At 35.7% G+C, this 25,583-nt stretch overlaps 1 protein-coding gene across 1 annotated transcript; it reads right to left on the bottom strand.

The window, feature by feature from the left end:
* Positions 1 to 1,062: 1,062 nt before the first annotated feature.
* LOC139940766 (neuronal acetylcholine receptor subunit alpha-10-like) lies at positions 1,063 to 24,632 on the bottom strand. Its single transcript, XM_071937145.1, has 7 exons — positions 24,211 to 24,632; positions 8,356 to 8,504; positions 7,190 to 7,234; positions 5,325 to 5,434; positions 4,689 to 4,891; positions 3,951 to 4,289; positions 1,063 to 3,242 (listed from the first exon to the last, which is right to left on the bottom strand). The coding sequence occupies exons 1-7, from the start codon at positions 24,278 to 24,280 to the stop codon at positions 2,611 to 2,613; spliced, it is 1,548 nt and encodes a 515-aa protein (XP_071793246.1). The 5' UTR covers positions 24,281 to 24,632; the 3' UTR covers positions 1,063 to 2,610.
* Positions 24,633 to 25,583: the final 951 nt, after the last annotated feature.

The following is a 25,583-nucleotide window of genomic DNA, read 5'->3' as shown; positions in this document are numbered from 1 at the left end:
CATTGGTGTAGGGTAACTGCAAAAATTAATATTCTTTGGCCCCGATGCAAACTTGTCATCTATTAAACCAACACGTTGGTTGGTTTTATTGGAGTTTATAAACTTAGAATCTAGAACCTCGACCCTTTGTGAAGTCTTCTAAGGCAGAACCTTGTCTTAACACCTCTTAATATAGACCCGAATGAAAACCATATCCTCTTTCACACGGTAACAATAATGTTTCTCTCGGGTTACCAATGAAGTATAAAACATATCAGTATCTAACTGCAACTTCCTAGAAAGCATTTTTGATTGACAATTTCATGAAGGTGTCACCGGAGAAATCAAAGCGGCCATTATTAATAGAGTAATAAAAACTTCCAAGGAGTCGTGTTAAAGTGAACCTCAAACAGGAACTGCAGAGGAGCAGGTCTACTAACCCAATCAGGTTCAGGATGTAGTTTGATGAGATATGGCTGTTGTTGTTTATTAATTATCAAGGACCTCATAGTGATTAGATGACATCTTCAAGATAATTTATCACACAGAAAAGCAATTAATTGCCGTGTGTATAAGTGTCCTTCATCTAGTTATATTGGAGCTATGTAAGAACCTATAGTTTTATTAAACAAGAAGAGTGCTCAGATTGGTTTTATACAGACTTTGTTCCACTTTAAATTGGATTGTGTTCAAACCTATTAAAGCAAGTTTTATAAAGAAAACATCGTGGGTCCAGAATTCCTAATAAAAAACAATGGCCAGACAATTCATGTCTTAGCCCACAAGGATAAAAAACTTTTACTTATCTTTTACAAAATATTTTACATATTTCGAGGACAAACAACTAACCATTATTTTTATTGGTAATAATTTGAAAATTTATGCTATTAGAATACTTTTCAATTATTGTTTTATCTCGTTTTTATCGACGGGTAAAACAAAAATCCAAAAAGATTGTGTGAGCTTAGAAGGTACCCGACGTATATGAATGTTTGATAAATCATTTTGACTAAATAATAATTGAAAACAAAACGTAGTTATTTGAAAACGAAAATATTCCTTTATTCAAGTTTCTTCTAACTTTTTAAATCCACTACAAAAAAACAATTACGTCATGAACCTATTAACGAAAAACATATTGCTACAGTCCAACTGCTCGTTGTAATGTTGTAGTGAATACATATTGCTTTAACTTGTGTAGGTAAACATTGTCTCTTCATGCTAATGGGAGACTGTTCGTTTTGTTCTAATGCAACGTATTGAATACTGCCCTCTATTGAAAATCATTCGTCAGAGATTTGTTTGCTCGTCTCCGTATAAACAGGCAGTGTGTCGGTATATATTGTCCAAAAAGATTGCTTAATAATCATACAATGGACACTGCAAACATCTTACTTAAGTTAAACATGAAATAAATACATTTTTAAAGAATGAGTACCGTACCAGCCGATTTCAAATTTCCAATTACGAAACAAATGTATGTAACTTTATACAATTTTAATAACTGCTCGAATTCTGGTTGACCTTGTGAAGTTCATCAAATGTAAATGTTGAACCACATTTTTCAAAACAGTAAATTTTTTAGAATGTCAACATCCATCATTGTTCAGAAACCAAGGCGTAAATACACTGCAAATAAAAACACACTTTTAATCTCTAACATTCTTAAAAAGTAAAGTAAACAAATTAATTAGATGATTAAGAAGAACACCATTAATTTTACTTCTTAGGGCTCCACAGATAGATACACTATACATCAGTAAATAAACTGCCTTCGGTAAAATGATTATCAATCGCCAAAAAAAATAAAAAATAAAATCGAAAGTTTTTGGGTCATCATTTTTGAACGCAGAGCTAAATCGCTTTTAAGAAAATTTACCCGTCAGTAAAAACGTCTGCAGTCATGTCAACTTTGGAAAACAAAAGGACATCAATAAAACTTCAACTGAAAATGGTGATACAACTTTTTAGTTCAGGTACATCTATTATAGTCGGACCCCGATGTATTGTACATATATTGAATAAATAGTTTGGTTACATAGTTATTGTGATAATAGATCATATGATGACATACCTTACAGGAAATGGCTGCGAAAACAATAAAACAATAAAATCACACATGCGGCACAAATTTTGTTTCATATATTATAAGCATTTCATTTTAAGAGACATCTCTTCTACTTAATTGCAGCAAAGTGCGTTATGACACTATCATAAAGTAATTGACAAGACTGAATCGAGGGCCGCTTTTGTCGTTGATTGGAACAAAAATGAATAAAACAACTTCCTGCAACCATAAAGTACCTCAGTGGGACATGATAAAATGCAAAATACTATCATGTAAGAATTGGAGAATATGCGTTTATAGTTATCATCCAGTCATGATTACTTGTTATTTTCAACACCTCTGAAAGAATATACAAAAAAGTTCACTTTTACATTCATCGTCTTTTCCCCACTTTGACAACATCAAGGCGCAACCAAAAGTAACTTCGCATAAACTGTGTATTTACCTGTATGATTAGTTATTTCAAAAGTAATAACATAATAATCTTCAATTTCACAGCATTTTGACAATGGAAGACTTTTGCCGGCTAGAAACAAGATCCATCTTAAAATATGACGGCTGTTTCATGTAATATGCCCAATGATTATAAATAATGTGGATAGCATTCCTACAACATAAAGCACCATGAAAACCCTGTCAACCATCATAGCAACTTGTTTCCATTCTGCTTGCATAATGGCATCATCCTCTTTATCCTCAAAGTTACTCCGGATACATTTAAACTCATCCAGGATTTGTTGCAACATTGTCAATTCCTGTAAACGGAACGACTTCCCCTCCGTAGGATGGTGAGTGAACGCCCTCTTGTGAGCATTCGTAGTTCGGTTTCTAATCTCACCCTCGTTCCCAGAGGACGAGCTATTACCGTCGAGGTTGACCATGCTATTGCCAACCACGTGATCATTCTCAAATGTATCCTGCATTTCCACAGTGGAAAAGAATTTCTTATGGGCTCGTTTTCTTCTTCTACCGGCGCATCCATTATTATTCTTGGTATCCCGGATGATATTCTCTCTCTTATCGAAGGCAGTTGTTTTCCTCATGAGGATGAATCTAACCAACCGACCCATCATGATCTTACGAAGCCATGGTGGAACTGGCCTCGTCGATGGCCCTCTGTGGTGCAGATTCAGGACCACGACAGACATCGCTAGTGACAATGACACCATGACCATTGTAGAGGCGTAGTAAATGGCTGCAATCAAACATAAAATATGTGACAATTGAATAAACTATTGAGCCATCCTATGAACTTATAGGCGTCTTCTCTACGCACCCATCTTCTTGTAATCACTGCGATGTCTTAAGTTTCATTCAGCATGACATTCCACAGATTAGAAACAGGGCAAAAGTTGTTGTCACATAAAATAGATGTCCGCGAGTCATCGAATTGAATGATCGGTTTTAAAATGGAACTTATAGATTCTTCATTTCAGCGCACGTCAAATCCAAAGTTGGACCGCACATGACGTCACTTACTATACACTGATCACCATCTTTGATGAAGAACACTGGAAAAATTCCCACACGTGTACTGCGCTCGACCCTCAAGCCTTTCAAGCATGCACGTTCTATCAACAATGGCGGCCATTGCATGCAAGGGGTCTTTTAAAATGGCGGCCATTGCATGCAGAGGATCTTTTAAAATGGCGGCCATTGCATGCAAGGAGTCCTTACGGGTGCGTTCAATTAGCTTCCTCGGGTCGACCCCGGTGTGTTGCGTTTTCTTTTTCCCAGGACGAACGTGTGCAGATAATTACCCATGTTCGTCCTGGAAAAAAAACCCAGCCACACACTGGGGTCGACCCAGGGAGGCTAAACGAACGCACCAATAATTTGTTGGGTTTTGTTTTACCACATATCAAGCAAGTCAATAATGTCCCACCACCTCGTTCCCCCTTACCAATGATAGGCACTGCTCCAGACGGTGGTAGTAACTCAGCTACTAAGAGTAGAAACACCGTCAAGGACAACAGCACCGTGATACCAAGACTCACTTTCTCACCAGACTCAGCTGGTAGAAAGAAACTCAGTAAAGTAGTGCAGGCAATCAAACAACATGGCATTATCAGATAGAAAACGAAGTATGTTGGTATCCGCATCAGCTCGATGGAATACTCCACGTAGGTGAAGTTTACCAGCGGGTCATCTGGATAGATCTGGTATGGTTGCTTGTCGTTTTTGGCTTGGAAATCCATGATTTTCCACTCACCGGAACTGCGAAGGTACATCTCAGCAGAACCTGTTTAGTCGATAATATTCAAAGAATAATTAGGACTGCCACAATATAAAAGAGTTTGCATAAATGTATCAAAACTGTGTTTAGAAAACTCTATCGTGTCTGTTTGATCTTAACATTTCTGACTTTGTCTTTCCCCGAATAATCGTTCTTCAACTTCGCTATTGATTCGATATTGAAATAACATGAACCAATATCTACGCCTGAAGACAATCAGAGCATACTGATCGAAACGTTGAGTTGTCAACCACTGGTCTTTTCGGAACCATCACTACTCAAAAAGAAATGACAAGGTGCCACCGCAAACCTCTACAAAATTTCAACTCCTACTTGCTATGATTGTCTATCATTGGTTGACTTTGCAATTGTAATGGTTATCAGCATTAAAACTTCATCTCTCACCGGTTCCTTCAAGTATGATCTCGTTGGCACCATGTTGCCATGGGCCAAATGTTACCGTACATTTCTGTCTGTCGAATGGGAAGTTAGTGACATCCATGGTGCAGTGTGTCTTAATAATTGAGGGCGATTGCCAGACTACTTTGCCATCAAAATACACGCTACATATGGAGTTCTTGGCGTAGTCCTCGTATCGACTCCCAGCACTGCATGGACAATAAAAACACAAATAAGTAAATTGGACGACTCAGCATTAGGAAAATAGTAGCCCCATCAACACTACATTTTACTCTTATTCGAGTGAATTTGATTCCGTTCGTGGGAATCAGCGAGTAAAAATGAGCTGATTAGAGGTTATACGTGAAATTCATTATCACAACCTCTGTAATTTATGTGATCAAGTTAAACAATCATGTGAAATCTGTGATGTATCGGGTGAATCAGAAATTGCCCAATAACCAATATCCGCAAAATGGTAATTTTGTAATCAATGTGAATGTAGATACATTGCAAAAATCGAGGTGTTAAATTGACACATTGGGTGATGTCATGCCCTAAATGACATACGGTGTTAAAAAACACTTTAAACTGTTTAAAGGCAAGCATATTTACTTGAAGAGTAAATTGTACAAGACTTACTTATTGTATAACCAGAGGTCTGGCATCCACAAGTGTTCCTTTGAAACCTTGAAGTTTTCCAGTCCACTGTAGTCTTTTGGTTCCCAGACTAAGTACTCATCAATCCATCTCTGTTTATGGGAAACACAGGAGTTACAGGAAAGGTACACGTTTGGTAATTGTAAAAGACTAGTCTTCTCACTTGGTGTATCTCAACATAAGCATAAATTAACAAGCCTGTGAAAATTTGAACTAAATTGGTCATCCTTGTTGGACGAGTATTTTATTATTTTAGTGAGAAATTACCTCTTCTCAAAATCTATGCTACTTCAGAGGGAGCCGTTTCCCATATGGTTTATACTATCAACAGCTCTCCAATGCTCGTGTACCTTCCCTTTAAAGGCAGTGGACACTGTTGGTAATTGCTCAAAATAATTATTAGCATAAAAGCTTACTTGGTAACGAGTAATAGGGAGAGGTTGGTAGTATAAAAAATTGTGATAAACGGCTCCCTCTGAAGTAACATAGTTTTCGATAAGGAAGTAGTTTTCCACGAATTTGATTTCGAGACCTCGGAATTATAATTTTAGGTCTCGAAATCAAGCATCAGAAATCTGAAAGGGTGTTTTTTCTTTCATTATTATCTCGCAACTTCGACGACCAATTGAGCTCAAATTTTCACAGGTTTGTTATTTTATGCAGTTGTTGAGAAATATTGGTCTTTGACAATATTACCAATAGTGTCCAGTGTCTTTAAAGATATTCTTTTGATCTGTGAAATATAAAGTAGTTTCTTTTATGCGTCTTGTGAACTGAAGAAAGCTTTTCTTATTGAATAGTAAACTACGGAACCGTATTGCCGCCACATGAATAAAAAAAAAACTCTCTCTTGTCTTACGTACACAATAGGTTATCGTGTATATATATATACATTGACATATTATACATGATACAATTATTTTATTCGTGTTGCAGCTTTACGCTTCCGTAGAGAATCATGTATTAAACTTGGGTATCATCCATTGTGAATGGTTTGTGGCGGGGAGTGTAGTGTATGTAATATGACCTTGAGAAACAACACTTGACTTCGCAATCGTATGAAATCAAAAGTTAATATTCAGTTGACGCGTATACAATATCAAACCCTTCGGCAATAGAGTGAGCATAACAAATTACGCGTCCATGAACAAATATCATGTAAGAGCCCTTCGTCCTTTTCTCTCTCGGTATTGGTTATTGATATTAATTTTAATAAAACATTGCCCGACCACTTTCCCCTCATGTGTTGGATTGAATACATTCAGGTAATACCTTGGTGTGCTAAACAAAACATATCTTCTTGATTGCCAAGAATCTGGATTTTCAGACTAGCTACTCAAGGCAGACTGCGAGTATGACCTTAAAGAAAATATAGGACGCAGTCTGTGAACATCTGAAACATACGTATAGGGAGCAGTCATGATTTGATTGGTGATCAATCCGAAGGTTCGGTGATAACTGGACTAAATCCGATCATGGAAGTCTGATTAAGACGAAGAAAATCCTTATTGCGTAAAGAAAGCACCCGAAGATTTACTCTCTGGGTACTTTATTATTTTTTTGAATTGTATCTTCTTTGTTTTTAACAAACAGTTTTTACAGTGATACGTGATATTAAATATCATCAACCCCTGGATTATGGTATGATTTTAGCGACCGATTTCACAAAGAGCTAAGATTGATCTTAACTGCAAATCAATCGTATAGTTGCTCAGTGAAGTGTGATGTCACAATACAAATCACTATGGTGATACTGACAATATTTGTCTTACGATGGATTGTATTGCTCTGTGAAATCAGGCCCAGGTATGCATTAATAACAAACGATGTCATTGCAAAACTCTCACCATGGTCAGCCATGCGTTGATTTTGAATGTTTCCAGGCGTTCATCCTGTAAATGAAAATATAAGAAGTGGATTGGATTCACCTTGATATAAAACAATTAATTATTGCAGTTGTCATGACTTGAATGCATTCCTGACTGTCACAACTCGACTATCTCAGTACTCATCCAGGCATATCGCCAAGGACACAAGTCTTCAATTCAAGGGTTGTGAAAGCTTTCTCAATATCATGATAGCTTTATTTCAAAGACTTATTTCTGTAAACCGATATTACATGGCATTCAGCATTGGAATTTATTGACAAGAACCCAAACATGCGCGTTGGTATTTCAGTATTAATATTTGGTTTTCAAGCAGAATGTGCTGCTTCTTCGAAATGAATGAAACTTTTGTGGTGTCTCGTGGCCGAGCAGTCAAGCGCTCCGGGCTTGAACTAACCTTTTTGATGTTTCTGATCAGCTGAGTGTGGGGTTGGGTCCCTATTGAACACTTGTGTCCCTGTAGCAACCATAGAGCTATATAGCTCTATGGTAGCAACACACTCGTGTACCACTTGTGTATGTATAAATATATAAAAAAAACAAGGCACTTAGTGTACACACCGGACACTATTGGTAATTGTCAAAGATTAGTCTGCTCACTTGGTGCATCTCAACATATGCATAAAATAACAAACCTGTGAAAATTTGAGCTCAATCGGTTGTCGAAGATAATACTGAAAGAAAAACCACCCTTGTCACACGAAGTTGTGTGCTTTCAGATGCTTGATTTCGAGACCTCAAATTCTAAAACTGAGGTCTTGAAATCAAATTCGTGGAAATTTACTTCTATCTCGAAAACTACGTTAGGCCTATTTCAGAGGGAGCCGTTTTTCACAATGTTTTATAATATCAACAGCTCCCCATTAATCGTTACCAAGTAAGTTTTTATGCTAGCAATTATTTTGAGTAATATACCAATAGTGTCCACCGCCTTTAAGTAAGACACTCTCGTATGTACACTTGTGTACATATAAAAAAAACCAAGACACTTAGTGTACTTAAGTGAGTCACTTGTGTAATTATGCAAGTTACCTGTGTCTAAAAGCACGACACTTAAATACTTAAGAAAGACACGTGAGCCATTTGCCTCAAGGTTATACCGCCCTCTGTGTCCATTCCAGACTTACCACGTCTAACACTTGCGCAACAAAGAACTGCATCTGCACGACTGTTGGGAAACTATCATTGATGACTGGGCGAACTGAATTATCATATTCACTATTGTTGTGGAACAAGTCATGTCGGAGACGCCTATGGGGCTCCGAAGCAAACAAACCTGAGTAGAAATTACAAACAGATGTTAAAGTTGAATATTTTGTGCTATTTAGGGTGTCTGGGACATTAATTAACGCAACCATGTGCTGTTTGCTACCATTTTAACAAAACCAGATGGCAATGCAAGTTAAATGGAAAAGAGAATAATAGAAATCACCATTTTAAATTAGTCAGGAACGATGTTTCACTGAAGTTTTGAAAAATCAAGAACATCACAAAAACAACAAATTGTAATGTATAGCTTAATTCGAGTAATTAAATGCTTGATGCATGGAGTTCCTACCACCATTCTTGATGCATACTATTATTGATTGAAAATCTCACACATGTTTAATTGTCATTGTCATTATTGTATATTGATTAAATGCGATGATTAATTCATCTGCTATCCACTGACGAGGTATTTGCACAAATCCAACTATTTATCAAGGTCAAAACAGGTAATATAATGCACAAGTTCAACTACTCAATGTCAAGGCCAGAAAACATAGACAGAAATCCCTTTTTTTAAGCAAGGCCTGAAAGGAAACATAACATACAAATTCAGCATTTCCATAGCAATGGCAGGCCAGGTAACGTACACAAGAAATCATCATTTTTTCTAAAGCATAAAGACTCGTATTTTTCATTACTAAAACAGATTTGCACCCATATTGACCACACCCTTATAATTGTAACTGCCATGTTGTTTCTAAAATGAATCTTTACCAAAATATTTCATGTAAACCAAACCTCATTTGCACGAAAGCTTTTGCTGATACTGAGTTAAGACTTAAAGGCAGTGGACACTATTGGTAAATACTCAAAATAATTATCAGCATAAAACCTCACTTGGTAACGAGTAATGGGGAGAGGTTGATAGTATAAAATATTGTGAGAAACGGCTCCCTAAGTGACGTAGTTTTCGAGAAAGATGTAATTTTCCACGAATTTGATTTCGAGACCTCAAGTTTAGAACTTGAGGTCTCGAAATCAACCATCTAAACGCGCACAACTTCGTGTGACAAGGGTGTTTTTTCTTTCATTATTATCTCGCAACTTCGACGACCAATTGAGCTCATATTTTCACAGGTTTGTTATTTTATGCATATGTTGAGATACACCAAGTGAGAAGACTGGTCTTTGAAAATTACCAATAGTGTCCACTGTCTTTAAGATCTTAAAGTCGGAGACCGAGAACTTGTCAAGACCTCCAGCACTGATGATGTCTTCATTGCTCTAAATTACACGTACAAACATGTAATTAGCCAAAACGATATACGTCAAAGACCGATGGCCAGACATGTTTTCTGGTCAGGGTCGCAGAGTGGGGGGCGACTTGATGGAAAGTCTACCAGCCTGTAGCACTAGCCTTGGTTATAGCAATAACTCCCCTCCCCCACTGAGTACAACGTCGATTCTAAAACAATGGCCTTGAACATGGCACCATGAATCTGAACATCAATCGACAGGTGTAAAGACTTAACCTGTAACGGCTTATCTCAGATAAATATAATCGTAGACACTGGACACTATTGGTAAATGTCAAAGACCAGTCTTCTCACTTGGTGTATCTCAACATATGCATCAAATAATAAATCTGTGAAACTTTGAGCTCGATTGGTTGTCAGAGTTGCGAGATAACTATGAAAGAAAAAAACACCCTTGTCACACGAAGTGGTGTGCTTTCAGATGCTTGATTTCGAGACCTCAAAATCCTAAACTTGAGGTCTCGAAATCAAATTCGTTGAAAATTACGTCTTTCTCGAAAACTACGTCACTTCAGAGGGAGCAGTTTCTCACAATGTTTTATACTATCAACCTCTCCCCATTACTCGTCATCAAGTAAGGTTTTATGCTTATAATTATTTTGAGTAATTACCAATAGTGTCCACTGCCTTTCAAAGATGGTACCCAGTTAAACAAACTTCAGCCTTTACGTTGATTGTTTAATTAATACATATATATTAAAATTGCATCGGGGATAAAGAATATGCCACTAGCAACCGGGCAATCTCGACCTGCCTCTAGCCTCCGGGCAATGTCGATGTTCTATTTGGTAAGACACTGCTCCAGAATTGCAAAGGTCGTGGGTTTGAATCCCACCCAAGTAATATGCCTGTGATTTTGTTCACAAAGCTCGGGAAGGTACTGAGTATAAAGTGCTAACACACATCGATGTATTATGGATTGAGGTTTACGATACAGACAAACACGAATGTCAATGTATGCTGATGTTGTCGTTTAAAATGACAACTTGATTTTAAATTGTAAAATTATTTGCTATATAGAGTTAGGGAACTAAATGAACAATGTACAACTTACGTCTTTAAAATATCTATCGCGGAAAAAAATTCTAAAGAATACGTGAAGAATATGATACTGCTGAGAAATGAGAACAAGACACATTAAACAAATTTTTTTTTTACAAAAATATGGCTGTGCATCGTTTTCCGTGAAGCTGTAAAGTGCTGTCAGATTATCAAGTTACAATACATGTTTAATATGATCACATTTCAGTTGAAGTATCATGCTGGGTTCATCATACCAAAAAAACAAGAAACGAATTTTTGATGGTTTCTTGACTTACAAAAATCTGCCATGAGGAAGTATGATTGTAATGTAATTTGGAAGTCAAGCTGTTCGGATGAGATATGCTTGAGGGCGGTCAAACAGCATTTATAAGGCCTAATATAGGCCGGTCCTAAAGCGCGTTGGTCATGTACATTATTCGGGTCTGTTTTTCTTCTGTTCTTCCTACAAATTTGTATTTTGATCTCGATGCCAACCAATAATTTTTGCAAATAAGCATTATTGTTCAAGAAGAAATCATTTACTTTAAGTCATTAAATATCAATATTTATGGGTTTTTTTTCTTTTCTTTTGATTGGAGCTCTAAGACTCCGTTTATTTTTCTCCAGTGAAAGCAAAGTACATACATATTCAATGGACAATACATCACTACATTAAGTACATTGTGGATACAAGAAGCTAATTAAAATGACAGTGAACAAATATGATGTTACATATCAAACAACAAGAACATAAAAACACTAAAAAAAAACAAATTTAAGTACATGCAATAAAAACGTTAAACTTAAAACGAACGTAAAGGACAGTAACTGAAAAGATGAACAACTTCGATTTACATCAAAACGTAAAACTTGGAGTGTCGTCCTTAATGAGGAAACAGAAATTTGTACAGTTTGCTGAAGCTACTTATTTTATTTTTAAAATCTTGCCCAGAGCTCATAAGTTATTTTAAAGTCTTGATAATGTTATTCTTGTATTTTAAACTCTGGTGGAACATTTTCTAAATCTCCAAGATCAAATTAAATCTTGTTTTCACAAATGTCTTCATCTTTTAGCTGCAACCACAATGTCACCATTGTGGGGAGTTTCTACTTGATGTTAAAACCATAACTTTCTTGACACTACATTTTAATTTCTTATTAAAAAAAATAAAAATACTGAATTCCGTTCAGAACCATTTTAAATTAAGGTGTAATGTTTTATAAATCTCTAATATTTAAATTAAATCTAGTTATCATAACAGTCTCCATCTTTTAGCTGCAACCACATGTAACCATATGGAATTGCTACTTCAGTATTAAAACCATACCTTTCTCGACACTGCATTTCAATTTATTTATTTCATTCCAAATAAATACTGAATTCCTTCGTTGAGACCCATTTTCAATTTGGTGCACGTATGATTGTGTATCCGTACCGGATAAGATACGCATTACGAGCCCATAGCATGTGACTGTGAATAACAAGACGAAGACACCGTAATGTGTTATTGCTCACACTGCAAGATGAGTTCCAATTTCACTTTATTGGCTGCATAGTAATAATAACCTACCTAGCTAGCAGTTGTACGGAAATAGGCAGATATGTATTACCTATCTATCTATACTCAACTACAGGTTTAATGCCGGAGTAAAAGTGGTCTTTGAAAAGAGAAACACAAAAAAGAATCCATGAATTTAGCTCAAAAGCTTACATATTGTAAATAATTTTGGGTTGAACAAAGAAAGTTTAATAAATCATAATTGGACTATTGTCTCCTAGAATCTGCCAATCGTCGGGGGAAAAATAAGCGTTTCTTTGATTGTTTATAATATAAATTCATACTGTTTGCAGATAGGAAAACAGTATAGTCACGAACTAATAAACAATAAAAAACATGTGTTTTACACAGTACACAAGCAGATCACTGTGATCTTCCTTAAAAACTTGTTAGGACATTTGATGATGAGGGTTTAATTAAATAAAGTCTCTCAGCCAGCATTAAATACAATTTTGATCAGTTTAGTGTATAAGCTTTGATTTTGGTGGAAAGTACTTATTCTAAAAATAAATAAATACCATGTTTACCTTTAAAAAATAATTACTCGAGACAAACATTATCCAATAATTGTAACTTATTCAAACAGATGCATTCGGATCTGCCCATATTATTTTCGATGCAGACAACAACGAATTGCTCCGATTTACCCTAAAAATAACCCCATAGCAACACCAGCAGCTGTTTCGTAATTGGGTTGATACAGCAACCGATAAAACCGATAAATGATACAAAGTTAGATCTCACTGCTCGGCACTGTGGCTTATAAATCATTCACAATCCATCTGTATAGAGAAACTCTTTTTATTTGGCAACCTTTCAGTATGTCTTTTCGTGTATTAAATGGGTCATTTACTTGACGGTTGTGCGCTTTTTATGCACTGGATCGTGAGTACTCCTTGATAAAAGCAAATCCCTTTGAAACCTTGCATAATAGATCGTTAAAATTAATGCTATGCTAAAACAGTGCAAAATATTCCTTTTAATTAATTGAATGATCAAAGGCAGTAGAATCACATGACCATTTTACAATTTTTTGAGATTTTACAGGAAAACTGGTTGATAATTTTTCTTGAAGTGAACATTAAAAATGAGACATAACGTCATAGCATGATTGTTAAAAATATTGATTTTTTAACATTCCATAAATTATACTGTATTGGGGGAATACAGGGAAAACTGTTTGATCATTTATGTTTGTAGCGAACATTAAAAATGCACGTCATAGCATGATTATTATAAATATTGATTTGTAACATTCTATCCGTAAATTATAATGTATGTGGAAAGAGTCAATTGAACCAAACATGTTTTCCAGTTGCGTCCATACATGGCAATGCATGGTGTAGTTTCTAGATCCAATACACCGCAGAGAAAGAACTTCAGGTTTGGGATAATATTGTCGATCCGACGCTGTGAGACCTTGCAACTTGATGAGCCTTGTTATACAGACCAGTTATAACATATAAAGACACCCTACCTCCATCTATAAATTCCATGCATTTCATCTTAATCTGTTTTCAAACATGAATGCAACTTCCTCTTAGCTGGATTTAAGCGTAACCAAATTTTTTCTTTTGAATAGATTGAAATGAAGTGATTAGATTACAAATGTTTGTTTAACCAAGAAGGAATGTTCTTGTCAATAATTAAGGTATAATCATAGATAATTAAAGACAGTGGACACTATTGGTAATTGTAAAAGACCAGTCTTCTCACTTGGTGTATCTCAACATATGCATCAAATGACAAACCTGTGAAAATTTGAACTCGATTGGTCGTCGGAGTTGCGAGATAACTATGAAAGAAAAAACACCCTTGTCACACGAAGTTGTGTGCTTTCATAATGCTTGATTTCAAGACCTCAAATTCTAAACTTGAGGTCTCGAAATCAAATTCGTTGAAAATTACTTCTTTCTCGAAAACTACGTCACTTCTGAGGGAGCTGTTTCTCACAATGTTTTATACTATCAACCTCTCCCCATTACTTATTACCAAATGAGGTTTTACGCTGATAATAATGTTGAGTAATTACCAATAGTGACCACTGCCTTTAATGCATAAAGAAACGACACTCATGTTCAATCTTGTGGAGAAGGCTTCTCATCTGGAATGTTAGTACAGTAAACGAGAATCCGGTATATACATGACATCAACGGCACTGGACACTAGTTACTCAAAACAACTTTTAACATAAAACCTTACTTGGTAACGAGTAATTACCAAGTACAAAATCGAATAGTTCTAAAAGGATTTTTGTTTTTTATATTATTTAATTTATTGGACAATAATTCAAATATCGTTTGCCATCAGGGTGAAATATCTCACACCTGAAGTAAAAGGAGTTTGACACGATGCCCTCGAACCTTTCTGTGAACCATTCCAAGGTTAGAGTAATTGTTTCTCATAAAGATATTAACTATAGAGGGATAAAGAAAAATTATTGATTATAAGTAATCAATTAATTATTGTACATGAACGTGACTGAATCTGACTATAGCAGATGCCGATGTGGTGTGTTGTGGCTGGGCATCGGATGATCCTACGAGCGAGTTGTGTTCTAGGTCAAGTACGATGGCTGTTCAATTTGAAAATTATTCTTCACAAATTATCGTTTAAGGTTGATGGTTGAAATAATTAAACAGATAATACAGTTTGTGGTGAAAAATACAAAGAACGTGAAGTGTTATTAAGATTGGTGCATTAAAGCTATGGGCCCAATTTCACAGCAGAAAATAGTGCTTAACGATTTTCTGCTAAGCAGAAATAAACAGCATACTAGTAACAACTTGTACATATGACATGCTAGTTTGTCTGGTAACCTTATTCTGGTGAGCATAATTTTGTTGTGGTTAGCTAGTTTTGGGGCGTAAGCAGCTCTATAAAATTGGGCCCAGGTCTCTCACCGAAAAAAAAAACCCGAAAACATAAACACAAACTGGACTACTTAATCATTACCTTTAATCGTTATTATGTGCGCATATTGAAATCAAATCATAGTCTAGCATTATACCACATGGATGAAAACTCGTCTTGTCTGAAGTCATTCCTTCTTCAAACCAGACTAATTTGATACTATCAGATTAAACAATAGCCCAATCGTAATAAAGTGTTTATGTGCATTGAGTGGCTTCTAAGCAGGCTTGTCATTTCATTAGTACGTGCCAGTGACTTGAATCTAGCTGTTAAAGGAACACGTTGTCTTGGATCGGACGAGTTGGTCTATAAAAAAAGCGTTTGAAACCGTTTGTTATGAAATGTATATGGTTGGAAAGATGTTTTAAAAGTAGAATATAATGATCCACACAAGTATCACTCAAAATTGCACGATTTTCATTTTACGTCGCGAATCAACACGGTCGGCCATTTATGGGAGTCAACTTTTTGACTCCCATAAATGGCCGACCGTGTTAGTCGACGAGGTTAAACGTAAACCACGCAATTTTGAGGCATATTTGTGTAGATCATTGTATTCTACTTTTACAACAGCTTTCTAACCGTATCAATTTTATAACAAACGGTTACAAACGCTTTTCAAAGACCAACTCGACCGATCCAAGGCAACGTGTTCCTTTAATGATTACACGTTGTATCAAGACTCGAGACGCTTTGCTTCACTAGGTTTGCAGTCAATGCAGGGAGAAATCTACAACAAATGTGGACACGGAAAGTCTTTTATATAAAATGTCAAGAATTGAATAGTATATTTAATGACAAATTATCTCTATGAAAGTTGAGTGACAAAAAAAATGAGAGGGTTTTTGCGTGGCTATATGTAAACTTAGCAACGGTAAATATCCTCGTAAATTATAAACAAAATAAGAGCAGGTTAAAAAGGTCATTTTGCTTTATTAGTAGGGGAATTTAACCAAGTAATTTTATGCAGAGAAAGGTTTATCATGACAAACTTTCGCAACCGAATCTAACAATTCCCGATAGTTAGTTTTCTTGAAACAAACCATACAAATTAGTAATTTACTTTAAAAAAGAGACGTGACCTTTATCTATAGTACGCCATGTTTTTACACAATAATGATGTTCACAATAAAGACGTGATTTCTTCATCATGCTCTAGGCTTGAATATTAATGTTTTCTTTTTCTCTTTACACGAAAATTACCAAAAACCTTTGTACTTTCTTTAAAAAAAAAATTATAGCATCTTGGAAACATGGCCGTTGTATTGCCGACACTATTCAATATGATCAATGTCCTAAAATAGTGACCACTCAGTTAATTTGTCCTCGAGCACAATGCAAAGTTTCATAGACAAATGGCATGTGGCCATGAAGTACCATGCACCCACTTTGCTATACTTAAATTACAATTAAATAAAACTGCAGTCCAAATGGTTGCTAAAACTAACGGACATATGTTATTGATTCTTGATTCACAGAAATTTCATTAAGCTGAGCATTTGGTTAATTATATTCGGTAATGTAGCGTTGAATATCTACTTGTAATTCAGTGAATGCAGATTAAAATCACAGAGGCTAAGGATGTAGAGGGTGGGGGGATGGAAATAATCGTTAGGACCACAAGGTCTGTAAAAGGTTAACAGAGATATGTAGAGAGATACAGAGAAGATGCTTGGGGCTGTATCGGATATTGTCATTCACGATTTGTGTATGTCTTTATTTTTATCATAATGTTTTTTGGGGGGATACTTTTCTACTTATTATTAATATGCTAAATGATAAAACAATTATTATTAATTATCGTAATGAAGTTTTTTTTACATAATATCAAGTTGTTGTTAAAGGCATTGGACACTGTTGATAATATCTCAAAATAAGTATTATCATAAAAACTTACTTGGTAACGAGTAATGAGGAGCTGTTGATAGTATAACACATTGTGAGAAACGGCTCCCTCTGAAGTGACGTAGTTTTCGAGAGAAAAAAAGTAATTTTCCACGAATTTGATTTCGAGACCTCAGATTTAGAATTTGGAAATCAACCAGCTAAACGCACACAACTTCGTGTGGCAAGGGTGTTTTTTCTTCCATTATTGTCTCGCAACTTCTACGACGAATTGAGCTCAATATTTCACACAGGTTTGTTATTTTATGCATATGTTGAGATACACCAAGTGAGAAGACTGGTCTTTGACAATTACCAATAGTGTCCAGTGTCTTTAAGTTGTGTGCCTTTGTTCCGAAAGGGGATTATGCAAGTCAATGTTCGTCAATACTTTACTGTACATGTTTAATGATGTAAACCGTGATATAAAGACATAACAGTGAACATGGCGGAAGTTTTTACATTATTTATGTCCTCCTTTACTTGGACCGGGATGTGTAGGTAGCGTGCCATCATTACATAATGAGGTAAATTATACGGATTTGTAATAATATTAAAATTATTATTGTTGTAGATTACCCTTTGATTCCATCCCCTGACATTTACCAAATAAAAACTTACTAAATATATATAGTGATCTAAGAGTGGACGCATCACGTATCAATTGATTACATTTGCTGAGGTTGCATGATGTCTGATGACATCCGCCTTGTTAATGATAAATTGCGATTACAATTCGATTTAAGTTTAACTAATGGATTTCTTTTGAAAGTATGAAACACCTCATTGAAAACTGGACGGCTCTTTAAAATAAATCACAATATTATATTAACCTGTGAGAACTTGGAAAACAACTTTATCATTCCAACATGCTTCGCCTTAGGTTAGAGGAAACACATCCATTATAATGGTACATTTTCACTACAGGCAAATACACATCATTACACCCAACTCTACACATGACGCCCCGGGTTAAACTATGTTCTGATTTCAGATTACACATTAAGTCTTAAAGAATAATTCAACACAGTCCTCATGGGACACGATTTCTTGATTCTCATTTGACTAATTCATGACTAATTGTAATAGATTCTGTTTAATTGGTAATCTAGAAGGGGATCCTGCTAGCCTGGGTGTCGACAGGTTATCGATTTAAATTCTTATAATGGGTCTGATTTGTTTGACTTGCTGAAACTACTACGTGTTTGAATTAAGAGCGTATAAGATGTTTCAGGTCTAGAGTTAAGTGTTAGGTGAAGAAGTTTAACAACGTGGACAGGAGTGTAGAGCACGATAACTCCGCGATAATTTATTTCTTGTATTTCTGGTGGATTCCACTTGGGATAAAAACACACTGGAACGCACACAGGCCTAAATAAACGAATCTCACTGAGATGAGTCAATTAGGAACCAAACTTTTAGGACAACGTTCTAAAAAACAATTCTCATTGCTCATTGTACTTGTTTGAGAATGCCTTAGGATGCAACAAACATGGTCTTCAATACTTATTCTAAAATGTTGATTGACAAGTTGAGCTTTTTTATGATGAGATTAATAACGAAGCAGACTCTTGGATTTGAGTAGAGAAATTTTTGAGATTTGGAGGTTTATCAGGGAAATCTTGTCGGGGTTAGTCTGTTAGGTTGGACTTGGACGGTGCTTATCACACATCAGTGTAATCTCAAAATTCCGTATTCTCGGTTATTCAATTCCAACATCAAGGACTCGTTGTTCTTCTTTTTTACTTCCTCTTGTTTTTCAAAATTACTCTTGATTTTTAGAGGAGATTTTCAAATTACAATCGCAGACAGATGAGCTTTATCCATATACGTCCAACCCAAGAGTAGCATGAAGCATATTTCACTAACAAAATAATTATGCTTTTTATCTTTTCAAAGAGAAATATCCGCAGTGTTTTTATTTGGGACTGGGCAATCTCCCTTGGGTGTCCTATCTACAGGGAGGATTCCTCTAAAGCTACCATAGTATACCTATGATGCAGAGCTAGATAGCCTCCCTATGGTTTATGTACACCTGGTCGCGGGCTCACGGCCACCTATTGCGTCTCTAATTGATAAGGACAGAGAAACATAGCTATGGCAGTTATTATTAAATAGCCCTCCTCCCATTTGGACATGTGAAACAGCCAGACTCTAAATTTGAAGCTTATTAGATATCAGCGACCCATAAGACGGGATGTCAAAACACTGTACACATCCCTACTTCAATATCATCAGGAATGCGAGCGATGAAAAGTGTCGTACAGGTCTCCATGTTAGAACTATTACGTGCTGCTTTAAAACCTCTAGTCCAAATTGTAACGAAATGTGAGATTTTTTTGGTAGGATGCTTGTAATCTATTGAAGGAGGTGTAATAACAGTGAAGGATACTAAAGAATTTAATATTAAAGGAACATTACAGAATTGGTTTTTGCTAACAAAACAGTTGCTGGCAGTGTAAGCACTTTATGTAATCCACCATATACATAAACTGACAAACCTGTAGAAGTTTGAGATCGATCGGCCATCTGGGTCACGAGAAAATAGTGAAAAACCGATTACAAATTTTGCATTGCATCATTCAATGCCAAAATAAAAACGAATAAAATGCTCACTGAGCGATAAAATCCAAACGCGAAGTTAGATTATTTATTTCTCATCAAATATGACATTTCAGATAGAAATATTTCAAGGGATGTTTTCTACGGTCATCAGCATTAGACCGTGTACGTTTTATGTAAATCTGTGATCTTCACGGGTTTTGTTTCTTACCAATTCTGTAACGTTCCTTTAATAGGTGACTCGCTGTTCTATACAATATTATACATTTATAAACGGAGAGAATGATACACAAACCAAAGACTTTTAAATTTTTCTTTTTTTTATAATGTCATCCAGATGTGAATTATAGAGTACCGATATACAACAAAAGGTATGGAGATAACATCAAAATATTCCTTAAATTATCATTTAAAGGAAAGGTACACGTTTGGTAATTACTCAAAACAAATATTAACTTAAAAACTGACTTGGTAACGAGCATTGCGAGAAACGGCTCCCTCTGAAGTAGCATGGATGTTGAAATAGAGATAATTTTCTCACTAAAATAATAAAAGACTCCTAGCTAGAAGTCTTTTATTCCAATCTGAAAGCACACAAATTCGTCAAACAAGGTCGTTTTTTCTTTCATCATTTTCTCCCAACTCTGATGACCAATTGAGCTCAAATGTTCACAGGTTTGTTATTTTATGCATATGTTGAGATCTACCAAGTGAGAACACTGGTCTTTGACATTTACAAATAGTGTACCTTGTTGTCTGTAGCGTGGATAACGTTTCTGTTCCGTGGTAAATATATATAGATATAAGTCTGTGAGCTACATTTGCTTAGTTTAAAAACAAGTTTTGAGAGGAAACAAGTGATGATGTGTTGTGATAATGTGTACATCTAAAGTGCTTTTGTTGATGTAAGTTCCACATCAAGTGGTCCACTCTAAAGTCATACATCAATCAATCATCAAACTGAATTAAAATAAGCCGCGACAGAACAAGACGCCGACAAGATCCCAAGCAAAGACGTTTCTGCTTGGATAACTCAAAACAAATATTTTAAAATAAACTCTTAATCTTAAAAGAAAGACGTATAGCCCTTTTGATTTTACCATCGTTGTTTTTATTTCAAAATACCGAACTAGAGGCTCTCCTAAAATCAACTGAAAGAAAAGTCTTAAATAATGCCCTGGTGGATTTTGTTTGATAGACTTACCATAGTACCTGATGAAAAGTCTGTTAAGCTTATCATCCTGTTTTTACCCAATTATTATCATTGAGAACATCGCAACCTTCCATTTAAAATGACGAAAACTGGATGTTATGTCTTTACTATAATTCGGTTTTATATCAAGGGGATTGTTTGATATCGAGTTACTTACCGTGGCTTATATGTCAATATGGTAAATTCATCTTATGGTAATATCCAATCAAAACCTATAACTCTGCTTACGTCATCAAGTTGTAGTTGCATCATTTTAACTGAGACCTTAGCACACCAGCCTGTGGGTGTCTCTTTTGTATAATTGATTCTAGGGTATTTTTTAGATGTACGACTAAGAAATGTATAGAACATTTTAGAAAGATAAATTGAACAGACATGTACATAAACTTAAACACCGTTCTAGTTTGATCACACACTGTCATTGACTTAAAGGTGTTGATTATCAAAACAAATCTAAATTAATAGCCCACCTTTGAACATTACGTCATAAGTGTACGCCATATTTTACAAAATTAATATTATAATTACTCCTACATTTAACTTTAATTTTGGTGTTATACATTATATTATCATTATCATTACCTCTGGCAAAGACAAGGGCCACACACACACTCTCCTCCACCCATTTCAGGGATGTGCATCTATGGTCATCACTTAAACTTTTTCATCCTACTGTTATTGAGGAGCTCATTAACTAGTACAATGACGGTAAACAAAGACTTTTTACACCTTTAAATTTCCGTTCAAAGGTGTGTCTGAACTGGTTAAGAACTTTCTGTTTTGGGGATAAATAAATATACACATTGAAAATTCTTTATATTTTAAAGCCATTATACACTTTCGGTAAACAGTATTGTCCAAGTCCCACACTTCGTGTATCACAACTTATATATAAAATAACAATCATGTGGAAATTTAGGCTCAATCGGACATCGGAGTCGGGAGAAAATAACGGGAAAACCCACTCCTGTTTTCGCGCGTTTCGCCGTGTCATGACATATGTTTACAACAAATCCGTAATTCTCGTTAACGAGAATTTATATTGTTTTACCGTTTTCTCAAAAAGTAAAGCATTTCATGGACTAATATTTCAAGAGAAGTCTTTCACCATTACCTTCTGTAAACCCTATAAATTATTTGTAAATCTGTGAACTTTTTTTTTTTTCTGTACCGAAAGGGTCCAATGGCTTTAATAAACATTTCAAGCCCACTAGTCAACTACACTCTGTGAAAATACTCTGTGAAGAAACGATGTTTCGACTGTCAACACTACAATCTTACGTTTTAATCAAGATTGCCAATGGTGCGCTCTGCAGTCTTACTTCCTGACAATATCTGACTGTCTCACTGAATATCTCTCAACTCTTTATAACATTGTTGAGGTTGTTCTTTTTGCTGAGTGTATCTTGTGTTTTATATCCGTTTACATGCGTGAAACTACACTTTGAGAATCAAGAGAAGTTCATTAGATTTGTCGTGCCCGGAATTGGGAAGCTGAAATTACAAGACATGGGAGTTGACGCACAGGATGGCCACTCTCGTATTGGTTGTATCAAGTTGCCATTTGGGTGGATGGTTTGACTGTGAAATTAGTTTTGATTTTGATTAACAGAATACGGAGGGAATTAGTCATTGACAAGTGAGGTGAAAGTGCTGTTACGTAACAAACAGGTTCTTATCTAATAAATATTCAGCCAATTAGATCCGTTAAATGAGCTTTAACAGCATTTCTGCAGACGAGCATGCAAAACAAAAACGGTTGGAAACGTCGAAACCCTGCTTTCTCAACCACAGTTCACAACCAACACTACTCACGAAGTGTTGCCAGGGTTGTGACTCAAACATACCGATCGCTCTAAATTAAAAACATTAGACTCTATTGGTTATTGTCTAAGACCAGACTTTTCACTTGGTGTATCTCAAAATAAGCAAAAATAACAAACCTGTGAAAATTTGAGGTCAATCGGTTGTCGAAATTGCGAGATAATAATGAAAGAAAAAACACCCTTGTCACACGAAGTTGTGTGCTTTCAGATGCTTGATTTCGAGACCTCAAATTCTAAATCTGAGGTCTCGAAATCAAATTCGTGGAAAATTACTTCTTTCATGAAAACTACGTTACTTCGGAGGGAGCTGTTTCTCACAATGTGTTATACCATCAATAGCTCCCTATTACTTGTTAACAATTAAGGTTTTATGCTAATAATTATTTTGAGAAATTACCAATAGTATCCACTGCCTTTAAATGCAATTTGAATATTGATAAAACAGCTTACCATAATTTATCATAGTGATTACGAGTAGGGTGATTCGCTGAATGTGTGCAAGATTGAGCTAGGATTATAATAACGGTACTATAATGAATATTTCCACAAGATCAAACTAACTAGTTTATGATAATTGATGACACATTTGGACAGCTTGATTTGTTGTTTCAGAGTTCAACCTACAATCAACACAAAGCTACCATAAGACACCAATTGTATCTTGTCTGCTTTGACTCTCGGTTGACTTCAAGGCAATTTAATAAACGAATTATTCAAATGACTGCTGCTACTGAGCGGTCATACGGAAATATAGGTCAATAAAGTTGATCAAGTGGAATCAAAAAGACTGCTGATCTTTCAAATACGTCGAAACGATAGAAAAAAATGACAGAATGTAGTGAGGGAAAGAATAGTATATTGAAGTCATTGCACTTTGGAACAGAGGTACACGTAAGGAGACAATTTCAATGTAGCCCAATTACGATGACCTTTGCAGATGTATTGGTGAGCAGTTTATCTAATCATTGCTTGGAATGATGAAAAAAATAGTCTCCATTTTATTACAACTGATGCCTTATTCATAAAATAATAAAGGTTTAGGTTGTCTTTGTTATGGGTAATTTTGTTCATAAATATCTTATTCACGATTGAAATCAAATGTAACAAACATACTGAAATTAATAACACATGATTATAATTAAAAAAAAAAAAATAAATAAAACACATCTTCAAGCACTCACTCCAATCAAAACAAACAAACAAACAAACAAATAAACAAACAAACTAACTAACTAACAAACAAAGTAAAACTAACGCATAAAAATGAATACACAAGTACGAATAGTATAGAAAATTTAAAACAATTGCCGGCATAATGCGTATACACAAGCTGATATCACACGCATTGGTACGGAACTCTGCATGAGTTGTGCTTTGAGACCTGATAAGCGCTTTATAGATTGGATGGATTTCCTTATGATTGTACATGTATTTCATTTTGACCAGAATATTTGATAGTTGACGATTCTTATTTTACCTTTAGTGTTAAACAGCAAGAGTACAATCCAAACCACAGCTCGTTGTGACGTCTGCAATCCAACAGGCATGGTGACTCGTTTTCAAGTTATTCAAATGAAGCAGCTTTTCTCAGACTAGATAAACCGGATAGCTTCTATACCACTCAACCATTTCCTCTGAAGAAAGTTGAAAGCTTAGTTGATGTACACACGTGGCTATGTTGAGTCCCTTTCCATTGTGACTATGACTTCACTAACATAGATGTCTCTCTCGCTAGAAGTTCAACTTCAAATAACATTAGCGATTGTGAGTCTAGTTTTTTCGTAAGTCATTTATTTTAAATAATAAAAAAAAAAAATGGTACAGTTCTTCCGACAGTTCGGATGAATCAGCTCCTTTCCATTCTGAGTCCAACAAAGAAGCCAGTGTTGATACTTTTGACAGACATCTCATTTACGGTAACATATCATCCTGTTAAGCAAAAACGACGAGTCCTTACTGGGTGTAGTTAAAGTTCTACGTCCCACAGATTGGATACACTCTGTACATCGTCAGTAGATAGCGAAATGGTAACACCTGGCCTTCAGTGCGTGCTTCATGTTCGTTACTTTGCGCAAGCGTGTTTTACTACTGCTAATGGTTTCGTGTTCTGTTACTAAAGCCCGCCCTCTGTGGCTTATTAAATCACAGCTGGACAAACATAAGGGGTCATCGATTCGATACTCGGATCTGAACATGTATTATTTTGTTATAGGGGCGTGGCGTACATGTACATGCAGTCGCATAGTAATAATTTGTTCTTGGTTATCCACTTATCTTTAGCTGTGAAACTCCAATGCCTGAACAAAATTCATTTCATGTTCACAACTCGCCACTCCTCTTGGCTACTCGCTTCCATTTTCAATGTCCCTGAATTCCTATTAGATCTCATTCACCAACGACTCAGTACTCAGATCTGCACATGTATTATTTTATAACAGAGACGTTGCGTACATGTAGTCGCATAGTAATATAATTTTGTTTTGGTTATCCATATATCTTTATAGCTGTGCCACTCCACTGCCTGAAACACTTGTCATTTCATTTGCACAACTCACCATTCCTCAGTGCTACTTACTTCCATTCAATGCCCTGAGTTTCTAGATCGCCCGTTCACCCATCTCCTTTTCAATCTGCCTTCTCTTCGATAAGTGTCCATCTATTGTCTTTTAACGCGCTCATCTCATTTCCTCTTATCCTCCGTAAGCATTGAAGCTTGCATGGTGTGGATAAATATGATGAAACTAAATTTATTATAAATAAATAGTAAACTTGCGGGTACAACCATGTGTAAATCTCTTTTGTGGGAGTTAGCTCTAAAAAGAGCCGGAGTGGTCCCGACGTTTCGAGCAG

This window comes from Asterias amurensis, chromosome 8 (assembly GCF_032118995.1).
Source record: "Asterias amurensis chromosome 8, ASM3211899v1".
Lineage (NCBI taxonomy): Eukaryota > Metazoa > Echinodermata > Asteroidea > Forcipulatida > Asteriidae > Asterias > Asterias amurensis.
Note: the sequence above shows the minus strand (reverse complement) of the source record. Positions and strands in the feature narration are given on the sequence as shown.